Source organism: Lepisosteus oculatus, chromosome 10 (assembly GCF_040954835.1).
Source record: "Lepisosteus oculatus isolate fLepOcu1 chromosome 10, fLepOcu1.hap2, whole genome shotgun sequence".
NCBI classification, from domain to species: domain Eukaryota; kingdom Metazoa; phylum Chordata; class Actinopteri; order Semionotiformes; family Lepisosteidae; genus Lepisosteus; species Lepisosteus oculatus.
The window spans coordinates 17,848,152-17,860,995 of record NC_090705.1 but is presented as its reverse complement, the minus strand read 5'-3'; the positions used below and the strand labels follow the sequence as shown (position 1 = coordinate 17,860,995).

The window sequence follows — 12,844 nt, the reverse complement described above, 5'->3', positions numbered from 1 at the left end:
TAAATACTGTTTTGTTTCATATTCGGTTCTTTTTTAAAATAAATTAAACTGACTTTTCTGCTTTTAGACACCTTTACTTAACAGCATTTTTATGAATTACAAGAGTGAAGTTTGTGTTGTGTAATATGAGGGGACTTTGTTTTTGCATAGGAAGGGAAGCAAGCTTCTCTGGCTGCTGATTTCTCCATCACGCAGTTCAAGCACATTGGCAGGTTGCTGATGGTTCATGGACGCAACAGCTACAAGCGCTCAGCTGCTCTCGGGCAGTTCGTTATGCACAGGGGCCTTATTATTTCCACAATGCAGGTAATTCTACCACTGTCTGTCAGAGAATTTAGGGGAATTGAAGACAGCAGTCGTCAGGTTGTCCAGTCAAATCTTTTGTAATTAGAAAGTTTGTACTACTTCTCAAAATGTGTAACTTAAAGGAAAATGACTAGAAAGGTAGATGTTTTTTACACCAGTTGGCTCATTTTGCTACACACTGTGGCATTGTATAACTGTGTTGTCAAAAAAGACTAATACTGTCTCAGTCTATTTAGCAGGGTCCCAAATGCCTAGAAATTCAATTGTGAATGTAAAACACTCTTAGTGATATAAGACAGCTATATGAAATGTGCAGTATAGTCTCACCCTTTGTTTCTTTATGCTGGGTTTAAGGTCCTAGTGTTGTTTTGCATTGAGTTCTAGAAAGTACACACTTTACTTCTTTATGCTTTTAATAATTTGAATTATTTTTTGTTATACCCGCCCAATTTGAAACTGCTTACTGTGTTGGTCACTTCTCAACTTGTAACTCCAAACTCCTCATTTGCACATGAGGGAGAAAGGGTAGACAGACTCCTTCCAGTCTTCCCACCTTCCAGCCTTTCATCTTTTTACACAACACAGCCCCCTACCAGAGGTATAGCAGTGTGCTCAGTTAATTCCACACCACTGCTGCCAGTCACTGCCAGACCCAGTCAACAATTGACACAACTCAGGATCGCTGCTCCACTTTTAAACTGTTGTTTTTAACATGTGTTTCATTCCAGGCAGTGTTTTCTTCTGTTTTCTATTTTGCCTCAGTCCCCTTGTACCAAGGATTCCTCATGGTTGGGTATGTGCCTCTCTAACCTGCTGTAATAAGGGAGTCATTTTACTGTCTGCCAGGCCAGTTCATACTTCATAAAGGTTTTACAAAGACTCCTAAGTGCCTCAGCCAATAAAGCCCTCCACTCAGAGCCTAATAGTTTGCACATGAGTATGTATGATTTTTCTTTAGGATTCTACTGGGTGTCTTTGATTGTGATTGTCAGTTTAATTATTTCAATTAGTATGGGCACTTTGGATGAATAAACAGATAAAACAATTTATCTAAATGGATTATATTTTGTGTAATTGTGTATTCCTTCAACAAACATTTTTGTAAGTGCGACACCCAGATTCAGCTCAGATTCATTGATGTACAGGGTGTTTAGAAAGTTATCTGGCCTATTCAGGCAGCTGTATTAGGAAAACTGTACATTGGGGAGCAATGTAGTGGAATGTAGTCATTGGCTGAAATATTAGGAGTTCTTATTCAAATTAATATGCTTTTAGTGACAGAAAAAGTCACTGAAAATACTTGACTTGATGAGACTGATCATCCATCTTTGGCCAGAACAATTATCAGATCTCAATCCTGCTGAAAGCCAGTGGAATCAGGGAGCGTGTAGTTTCTTACCATACAGTTTCACTCTCAGCACACTGTCTGCTGAAAGTCATTCTGATAGAGGAATGGGGTGAGACTGAGCTACAAATATTTCTGAACCTCATTAAAACTCATCCCACTTTATTTTTTTTCTTGCTTGTAGCAGATATTTAACCTGAGAGCATCCACATTGAACCATGATAATCAGCTTCAACCAGCTGATTACCCCAACTAGTGCGGTGCCCCATGTCCTTCCACACATTGTAATTATGCTTATTGTAATTGGCATAATTGATGTTCACATTGAACCAATGCAGTGCCCTCCATTGTGTATTGCTGTTATGTTATTCCCATATGTGTGGTCCAGGTTCCAGCAACAACAGATGGCAGTTGTTGTCATACATTTAATCGAGCAGGTCACCTAATTTTAGGGCTAGATTAACTTTACCCCTGAAGTGAACTGTGCCACTGACTTGTCGTTGTTTCGGCTTTCCTAGGTATGCAACGATATACACAATGTTTCCAGTCTTCTCCTTGGTTTTAGACCAGGATGTGAAACCAGAGACTGCACTCCTGTACCCAGAACTTTACAAGGACCTCACAAAGGTAACGAACTCCAGCTTTGCAATGATCAGGAGATTCCCAGCTGAAAATGGAAACCCCAGTGTGAGCTGGCTGGGATCATCCTGTGTCTGCTTGTATTTGTTATAATTTAAAAATTATTGAAAATTGTCAATGTTTTCTGCTGCATTTATTTATAATAATTAATATTTATTTTTTTCATTAACATTTACACAGAAGTTGGACTTGTAGACCCTGCCACTGTACTACTTTATCTTAGGTGTAACAGAGTTTGTCATAAAAGCCTGTCATGCTGTCATAAAAGCCTGTCTTTAGTATTTTGTGGTTGCACAAGTGCACTGGCAATAAATTATGCCATACCCAGTGAGCCTGTAACTCATACCTCTGAAGAAGAAAATTTGCATTGTTCAGCAAAGGACTTCTACAGGTGTTGAATTTCTCTGATTGGTTCTGAATCTACACGGTTAAAGGCATTAATATGTCCAAGTGCCTCATAAGATAGGCGTTCATACTGTTCCCTGAAGAGTAAAGGAACAGAGAGCACAGGACTTCTCCTGAATGTGCAGTGGGTCTGGGAGGAGGCTATCACAGTTTTGCCCCCCATATTTAAAAAATATGCCCCCCATATTAAGAGCATTCTGCATTGCTACACTTGCATATTCATTTTTAACACATTCGTTTTTCTTCTAGGGCCGTTCGCTGTCCTTTAAGACTTTTCTCATTTGGGTTTTGATAAGCGTGTATCAAGGTAAAAGAATTTCAATGTTTTGATGATTATTTGATGGTTAATTCCCTGTAGAGTTTTATTTCTTTTCTACAGTGTGTTTCCCAGTAGCTTAGGTTTCCGAATGTCATCAGCAGTTACATGCTGCCTTTGGTCTATCTGGTAAATCGATATTTCAGTAAGCGCCAGCCAAGCTGTGCTCTGTGCTATAAGGATTGGTATTTTTATTGATGCATGACATCTCAACAGTTCTGTTTTTAATTAAAGGCTAATACTAAAAAAAAAGCAAAAATTTTGACTGCTCATCTATCACATTTCATTACACAGAGTTTGCCTCTGTGGAATGTGCACAATGTAAGAAAACGCAATTATGTGATCGGTTAGAGGCTATTAAGCACAATTTATGCAATGTTATAAATAAATGAAAGACGATCAAAATACAGTAAACATCATACAGATCCGTTCAGTGAAAAAGCTCTAGGCGATGCAATTTTTTCTTTAAAACACTTAATTGCCAGTATCACATTTCCCCAGTTTCCCGTTTCTGTTACCCAGCTCTGAAGGCAGCCAATGTAAGCAAGTATATTAGAGCTGTTACCACCACATGCATACTGTATACACAGTAGATCCTACTGTGAAGGAATGAGATTGGAGATAAAAGACTGCAGTCTGCTTGGAGGTTTTAAACCTGTTTACGATCTCAGCTCCTTGGAGCCCTGTCATTCACAAATCATACCATAAGGGTTTGACAAAACTTTGTAATGTTGACATTTAGGAAGCATATGATTACGGAAATGCTTTTGTCATGGTACAATAAAATACTGTAGGCCTATTACAGTTAGAATTAGCAAGTATCCCAGGTATCTCTCGGTACTTACAAATATAGAATTTCCAGTTTTCTGTAAGCAGACAGTGGAGTGAGTCACAGCAGGAAGTGTTAGTTGCTCAATCAGAATACTATTGCTTTTCAATCAAGTCACATCCTCCTCCAAATTCCAGATTTCCTCTCTACACAGCTAAAGCACAGTGTTTCTTAAACCCGCTCAGCAAAAAGCCAAATTAATTGTTTTCCATTATAAAATATAATTTTTGTATTCATAACACATTCCTTTGATCACCAGTACCACCCTTTACAAGACTTGTCAAAACATTGGGCCATGCCTCTCTGAATAAAAATATATTATTACTCAATACAAACACTCAGATGCATACTGTTTAAAAATCTGTGTGCCTGCAGTTTAAAGCAACTTAAGTCCCATGTTTTTAGACATTTTGTGTTCTCTCTCGGAATATATGTTTGTAATAATGTACCCAAAAATCTGTTATGGTCACTGGTTGATTAACACTATGAAGAATGTTTAAAACAGCATTGCCTTCTGACTTCAAAAAGGGTTTGTACTGTATATTGTGCATGCAATGTACTGAAATATACACATTCCTTTTTGACAGCTGTCAAATGATGATTAATATTCTCAGAGTTGGCCAATCCTCTGCATTCAACTTCATAGAGATTTCAAATGCTCAGTCCTAAAAATCATCATCCCTTCCAAGTGTCTTCTGTTATAATATGTTTAGAATTATCACTGTTTATAAATACATTAATTTTTTATTAGAAAAAAATATCTAACCAAAGCTTTTTTTTTATTGAGGAATAAACAAATGTTTTGTATACAGTATAAACTAAGTGGGGCATTTTCTGGATAGGAATCTGACCTGAAGTACTGACACTCCAAATGAAGCTAAACAAGGAGGCAAGGAGACAGCAGCTCTTAAACTTGTATAAATCCCAGCTGTAATCATCAATGTCACAATAGATTGAACAGGACCAAGGGGTTAGAACTTAATAAAGCCAGTAACGCTTGTCCTGTTACAGTAAAATAGGGAGAAAATACACAGTTCAGAAGCTAAGGTAGTCACTAACTTGGTCCCAAGACCAAAGTAAGCCTCATTCTGTTTTCTTGATTCTGAAAGCTCATGTGGCATTTGTACAAATAGCATAAATTCTGCAATTGTTTTTTTTTCCTATTTTGCTATATGTGTTTCCATGTTGATTTAGTAGATGTCATCTGAATTGACTTTGTCAATGCCTTTGATGACATTATTGGATCAGGTCCCAGTATTGACTATCCCTATGGACATCTTCAGAATCAACAATGGAAACAGCCATGATTTAAAAGGAGCAAGAATTATTTCTTTTTTTAAAGGAGCTGTTGGGAATGTCTCTTTGTCTTCCAGGAGGTATTCTAATGTATGGAGCCCTGGTGCTGTTTGAGTCAGAGTTTGTGCATGTGGTGGCCATCTCCTTCACAGCACTCATCTTGACAGAGCTTCTGATGGTCGCTCTCACAATCAGAACGTGGCACTGGTTGATGATCGTGGGCGAATTCCTCAGTCTTGGCTGCTATGTGGCCTCCCTTGCCTTTCTTAATGAGTATTTTGGTAAGTGTGGCTACTTTCTGACCGGCGTCTTCATTACTTGACCTTTTACCTGCTACCTTTATGAAATGTGTACTTCCACATCATACAAAAAGGGATTGTATCAAATAAGTGCATCTGATAAAAATCTAAGGATCACAATCTCATCTGATTTAAATAATTAATTTAAAAGTAGGCAAGGCCAATCATTTTTCTGATTTTCTGTGTTTAATACCTGCTGTTCTGTCTTCTCTTTTCTTGCTTTCTTGCTTTATATTTGTGTGTGCTGTTGAGATTTCTCCACTAGAGGCCCCCACTTGATTTAGTTGTGGTGAAATTCTAAAGAAGACAAAAGAAGTGTTGCAATAGCTGTGAGATGAACATGAAAGAATTAATTGGTGAAAGATGTGCTGAAAAAATAATTCTGCAATTGACTTTGTAAAAAAGGACATTGTCAGGTTATGATGAGATTCTGCTTTAATCCACTTTCAATATAGATAAAACACTAGTAACAGTAATATCAATCCCCTTTGACACACTGCTTACAGTTCTGTGGACTAGAGCTTTTAATCTTTGTCCTTTTTCTTACCACTCAAGAGAGGGTGACTGGGTTTTGTGTGATATGTCACATTGCCCTTGACTGTGCTTGCTCAAAGAATACATCAGTTTTCTTTTAATAGCAGTATCCAGAATGTTAACTAAGTGTACTTCAGATAATGAAGTAAAAATTGAAGAGCAATCAGAAGACTTCCTGATATAGTGTTGTACATCACCACATTACTGTAACTGTTTACGTAGCATGTCCATATATACCTGTATATTTAATTTTAGAGCCCTAACGTTATAGCTTGCTGCTGTGGTTGTGTTGTGTTGTCTGTTGTCACAGATTGTTTTATTTTAAAAATAAATTCCATTTCATCACGGCTAAGGGAAGGGCTTTTCTTTAGCATCTTTGAGTGATGGCAGACCAACAGGACACCCCTGTGTGTCACAAATGCAGGATGAGTTCAAATAAATTGCAAAGATGTGAACAATGAAAATGAAATTTAATATAGCAGACTCATTGTTTCCAAATCCCACTGCCGGCTCCATTCAACAATTCATATTTTCTATTTGCATAGGACCTCTGAGCACTCATTAATGACAAATGGGCAATTTCCGAAACCAAAAACTATCATGCCAGACAACAAGCAATGGCAGAACAAAACAAAAAGCAAAGCATTTGGAGGACCTTAACAAGCTGTAGCATTTTCAGACAAGCACTGTTACAGTGGCTTGTAACAGTGTTATGACGCATTGTGGTGCAGATCATGCAGGCTTAGAGAATCTGAACTTCATCTGCACAGTAGTTTTCTGTTTTTTTATCTTCTGTTTGTCTTAGGTCATACAGTAGGTGTTTGCCTTAAATGAAAATTGTAGTCATAACTCTTTCCTTAACTCTACAAAACATTATAAGAATGTGAAATATACTTTATCTATTATTATTATTATTATTATTATTATTATTATTATTATTATTATTATTATTATTATTAGTTTGGTTTTTATGTCCTTGTGAAAATGACTTTTGATGGCACATGATTATTCATAACTGTTTAGAATGAGACGCATTTTCAGACAGAAGTTAGAAGTAGAACTGCAGATAGAGAACTTCCAGCTGAAAATAAAGACATCAAGAAATACTTGAGAGCTGACAAGGACTATCTTTAAATGCAGCTTAGCAACAGAGCCCCTGTTACTGTACATTTATGTGAATTTTGCTGTATGGTTTTTATGCATTTTGTTCATGAAGTGTTCATGAAGCGGTTATGACAGTTTGTAGTCTCATTCAATTAAATGTATTTGATAAAAATGAACCCCTTTTCATTCCATTAGTACATTACTTTTTGAAGCTGTGTGGTTCAGTTTCAACTGTATAAAGCCAGTCATTAGTGTACCAGTGAAATATTATAATCTTTGATTAGTCATGGCAATAATAAAACAAAAGTCTATGGGTCATAGAGTATTACGGTTTGATTAAATCTACTTTGTATTTTTTTTATTTTGGTAATGGAGAAAATGACTTGATAAATGTTTCTCCAGGCAAGTTGCTGTAAATGTTTGCTTACAAGACTGCCTCCTCGTGCGTAATGAGACCAAACATTCATGCAGTCGGAAATGTGGTGTTGTAATCAATGGTCGCTTTTAGGACTGCATGAATTTCTTCCTTTTTAAACATAACAAATGAGAGGTCACTGTTCTCCTAGATTCAGTGTTCTGTGTGGGGTGCTGCTTTTATGACTTTGTGTTGTATTGCCTTCTGTGGTGACTTTTAAACTCTGCCTTTCTCTTCCATGCTGTCCCTGCCATTTTTCCATTGAACAGGTATAGGCAGAGTGTCATTTGGAGCTTTCCTAGGTAGGTGCTTATGTACTGTAAATGGGAGTGCTTCTCTCTTCTTCTTCCTCAAAGGATTCTTACAACTCAAATACAGTCAAATACATACCCTCCATCCCCAACAATGGTATTCACTACTTTGTTTAGCATAATAGCAAAATAAATATCACTTCTTAAGCTGTACTCTGTTGTTAGGGATATCTGAGCTAGGTTTATTTTCTGACAAATTATTTTTTTAAACCTAGTTGATTTATGAAAACAAAATTTGATGTGAAAAACATGAAGAGAAAAGAGCTCATACACAAAATGAAAGGGGGCTAATTGAAGACATTCTGATGAAAAGAAAAGAAAACTGTGCTTTCATAGTTCTACATTGACTTATTTCTACTGTATATCAAAGCAATTTCTGCAAATTAGTGCAAGCAAGTGCAATAATCCAACCTCCCAAGAGTTTTTGTCTGCAGTTAGACTATTCCAGTAAAATGCCTTAAGATTAATAGGAACCTGAAAGACATCATTCAGAAGGACCAATCATGGGCTCAACAGCACAGTCCCACCAGTTCCACATGAAAGTTCATACACTCAGAAGAAACCCCATTACAAACCAAGTGTAAAACATGTAAGCATATATTAGGTACACCTTGAGTTCCTCTGTGACTGATAACGTCAGGAGCAATCTTCATCTGGAACCATCAGTTTTGTGTTGCACCCATAATGTGTAAGTTACTATGGAGGAGACTGGTTTTAGGTGAGAGAAGAATATCAGTCCAGACCCCTAGTGGTGCTTGTTTAAAAAATTAGTGAATTTAAAACAGAGGGTGTTAATACATACAGTAGCTGATTGCAGAAAGAGTGTGTAATTTAATGTATATTAGTAGAATATGTATTAGAAAACTGTTTCTAGTAGTAATTCATTACACATATAAATGTACACTTAAGAAGAGCAAATGTTCAGTGTTAGGCTGTCTTAGTAAACCTGAAAATATATGAAGCAACTTAAGGGGCTATTCTCAGTATTCCACAGATTGTGAGGCTGTGTCTGCTCATTTCATTAATTGCTATACCTATACCTTTATATGTAGCGATGGGAAATGGTGAAAAGACAAATTTGGTGATTATGCTTCTGTGATGATTGGACTGTGCCTTAACTCACACTTGTTTCTGTGTTTTGTTCTCTTTATATCTCTCCTCAGACCTTGCCTTTATTGCAACCCTGGCCTTCCTATGGAAAGTGTTAGCCATAACTGTTGTGAGCTGTCTTCCACTGTACATTATCAAATACTTGAAACGCAAGTTCTCCCCTCCCAGTTACTCCAAGCTTACCTCATGAGCTTTGTTTTGGATTTTTGTCCCCTCCTTCTACCGCGGTGGTGGAATCGTGCCCCCTCCCCTCACTCGGACACTGCAGGAGAGGTGGTGGTCGGTGGATCAGAACGGCTGGACCTTTTAAAGTGGATTAAGGAGACAGAAGTGAGCGGGACTGGAAGTATGGAGAGAGGCTGTGAGAAAGGCATACCGTCCCTTCTGTTTTCAGGGACATGAAGGCTATACAGACTTATGTTTTCGGATGTCTCACTTAACGCCGCAGTTCTAGTTTTTCCTCAGCTTCTCCGTCATTCCTCTTGTTTTCTACTTTTCTTGCTGTTTGTTTCTTTTTAAATATGTTTTTTTTACCTTTCTCTACTGCTTTCATTAAAGACCATCTAATTGTTTTGTCCTAAATCTGCGTTAGAATTACCTCTGAGTTTCTTTCAGGAGTTTCCAGGTTGTGGTTTTGTTCCTCTTCTCATCTGGGAACTCCCACTGTAAATAAGAGCTGATATGTGCAGCTTTTTAATGTCCTCAGACTGCATCCCCTGTACAGTTCCTGCTGCTGACATGGTCCTATTTGTAATACAGCGAGTATTAATAATGAAGCACTAATAGAATTAAGTGCAGCCGCTTTTGTAGCGCAGTATTTGTTCCGGGAACAATTACCTAGATTGCTTTTCCCAATTAAGTTTTTTTCAGTTCTATTATAAACATCAAATGAAGCCAAATCACATGCATTTTCTTTATTACAATCAATTTACTTCTAAATCATAGAAGTTTTTCTTCATGTTGGAATTTAGTTATGTGTAGATTTATATACAGTTGCTCTCTTGTGAATACAGTGGTAAGCAGTGTTCCAGGAAGACGTTAGAGCACTGTATGTAATATAACTTGTAACAGGTGGTGTGTACGTGTTTCTGCCTTCCCAAGTTAAACCGGCAGAGATTTGTACCAGGCTTGGAGCATTTTGTTTCATATGGAGCGGATCAATGCCTGAAGACCCTGTTGTCAAAGCAAGATGTGCCGCTTAGAAAACATAATCATGTTTTTTAAGGATTATTATTTGTTTGTAAATACTCATCAGACACTCAAGCAGTGAAAATCGTATACCAGTCGTTCGCAATTCTCCATATGAACCCAGTCATGAATCTGCTCTTTTTTCATTGATTTGGTTCAGTATGAGGTTTCTCCGTACCACTGTGAGATACTGGAAGCCAAAAGCAGCAATTGGTCTGCACAGAGAAAAGTCTTCTCTTTGGTATGGCACAGCTGGTAAAGGCTTCACTCAAAGTGCAGTCCCAGCCCTGTACAGAGCAGAGATCACTGGGCTGTAAAAGTCGCCCACTTTGACAGTGAGCTCTCACAGGGCAGTGCACAACTGGCCACCAGAGACAGAAAATTGTCCAGGTCGATCCATGCCACACTGATCCCTGTGGTTGGGCAAGACTGTGCTGATCTTGTCTTCAAACAAGAGTTGAGTCAACTCTTGTTGTTTGGGCCTTACTGTGCAACGGAAATGGCTGACCTGTTTTCACAGGCAAGGTTTCACAAGCAGTGTCTCTTTGGATGACATGCTATTTGTATCTCAGATCCCTCATATGCTGGTATTAAGACTGTGAGCTTGTGAGTTTGTGAGCAGTGAGCCAAGCAAATTCTAAATGGGGTGTAGAAAATAGAATATATTCATAGTAATGAAAACTAATAAGAAGTTTGATAAACATCCATATGAGTCTTTTTGCCTTTTTTGGGAGACTATGTGTTTTCAGATAAATCATCTTGTAGAACTAGCAAATATTTCATTAAAGAGATAAAACATCTTATCATTTGCTTTACATAGATTTCAATCTACATAATTGCAGCAGTACCTCAAATACTGTATGATACCAAAAATGCTTTTCCTTTTATCACAGTGCAAGAATTGAGCGAATTCAGTGTTTTCAGTTTGCACACTTTTTCCAGGCAAAGCAACAGCAAAACTGTTTTTATGGCAGTTCTGCACTGATCACCCATTCAGAACATTTGTGGTAGTGCCACGTTCATGGCAAAGACTGTTCATTGAAAGGATTTAAAAAAGTACATGTTTTTTCAGACACACTAACAAAGCAGATTTGCATTAGCTGGAATTAGATTTATCATATGAAACATCTACCCTCCCAAACTGTATTGCTCTCATTATCTCAGGCTGCCATTGTACTCAAATGCTTTCCCCATTCATATACAGTAAGTGTATTTTAAAGAGGCTGGTTTGGCGTTATTTGATCATGAATACTAGTGTTTGTACAGTAAGACAAGAAGATTGAGAATACCTTGTCTTTCATGATCTTACCCACAGTCTCTGTAACATCATTTGCAGGGCTGCCATCTTTCCATTTATTCCAATCAAAACAGCTTGTTTTTAACTACTGTATGCACCAGCAACACAAATCCCCTAAGAAGACCAACTTCAGTCTTTTCACTTAGTTACATTAGTTCTCTTGCTTCTTCCTGCAGTTGAAGCAGGGATAATGCAAAATATATTGAAATTGTTCACCCCCACCAGCTGGTTTTGTTAATACTGCATTGTTATTGTAAATTTACCAAGACGTGTGTTGTTCCTTTGGCAAGTGTATAACGGGTAGAATAGTGCCCACCCTTTTAATTAGTACGAAGAGCAAAACACCCAGCCTTTTTTAAGGAATGTTTTGGCAGAGAAATATCCGCCCTCATTCCAGTGTTGTCTGGTGTTTGTGAGTGCAAATCCTATCTTCATCTCGGATAGCGATGAAAGGCATGAAAATGAAAAGTTGTCAGCCCAAACTTTTAGTTTACCAACGTTTCTGTGTGAAAACCTGTGTGAATAAAAATATAATATATAAAACAAATATACAGTATATAATTAAAATGCCTTGAAATTCAATCTTAATTTTGCTCAGGTGAATTATTCAGCCTAAAACTGCTTTCAATTTTTAGCATACAGAGCGGGAACCTCGTTCAGTATATTCACATTCGGAAGTTCATTCAGAACTGTTTCATCAAACCATTTCATCAATGTAACCAACATTTTACTGCACAAGGATGTGCTCTGTAATACTTGTCATCTTTTAAGGTCTGCAAATGAGTTTTTCATGTGACTTCTGAAATAAACCACCCTTTGAATGGTTTAACTGGCTACAGTTCCATTCGATGCCATTTATCTCGTCTACTTCATACAGTAAACTAGACAGTAGTAAATCCTTCCTCCAACAGTACCTCTGAACACTCCAGTTAACGTATAAAGATGTTTAAACCTTTGTGTTGCATTATAGCTACTATATTTTGGTTTGGTACACTGTAATTCAATATGCTTTCCATGTAGTTGGCTCCAGATTTCTAACAGTTATTCTTGGTAATAAATTGAATATTGAGCAATAAATTGATTTTTTTACAAAACTCTGACACAAGTGTTTTGTTATTCCTGTGCTGCCAGTTAGGTCGTGTACATGCTGCATTTTCTTGAATGCAATGAATTCAATTCCAATTTTTCCCCACAAGGTGGTGAAGTTTCACATGGTTCATATTTTTTTCCTCTAACAACTTTCAGTGTTTTTTTTTACTGAGGCATCATTCATGAGAGAAACCCTTAATGTACAGTCTGCATACTTGTATTTGAAAAAGGTTAGAAATGTATTGAATTGCAAACATTTTAATACAAAATTAAAGATTTGTTGCAAATATGCATCTTCTGAAGTATTGATATCTTTTAGGTGTGTAGCTGCGTCAGCATGCATAGGCTGCAAAGGAATAAG

General features: G+C 37.4%; 1 protein-coding gene across 4 annotated transcripts in view; it reads left to right on the top strand.

The window, feature by feature from the left end:
• atp9b (ATPase phospholipid transporting 9B) overlaps positions 1-12,488 on the top strand; it is a 148,607-nt gene extending 136,119 nt beyond the window's left edge. For 3 of the 4 annotated variants that reach the window (XM_015357693.2, XM_015357691.2, XM_015357692.2), the window contains 7 exons: positions 151-306; positions 1,035-1,099; positions 2,170-2,278; positions 2,945-3,002; positions 5,214-5,417; positions 7,758-7,790; positions 8,963-12,488. In XM_015357693.2, coding sequence (XP_015213179.1) covers positions 151-306; positions 1,035-1,099; positions 2,170-2,278; positions 2,945-3,002; positions 5,214-5,417; positions 7,758-7,790; positions 8,963-9,099 — 762 coding nt within the window. In that variant the 3' untranslated portion in view covers positions 9,100-12,488. The remainder of the gene's footprint in view (positions 1-150; positions 307-1,034; positions 1,100-2,169; positions 2,279-2,944; positions 3,003-5,213; positions 5,418-7,757; positions 7,791-8,962) is intronic. The other variant, XM_006635853.3, reaches the window with a different exon arrangement.
• Positions 12,489-12,844: the final 356 nt, after the last annotated feature.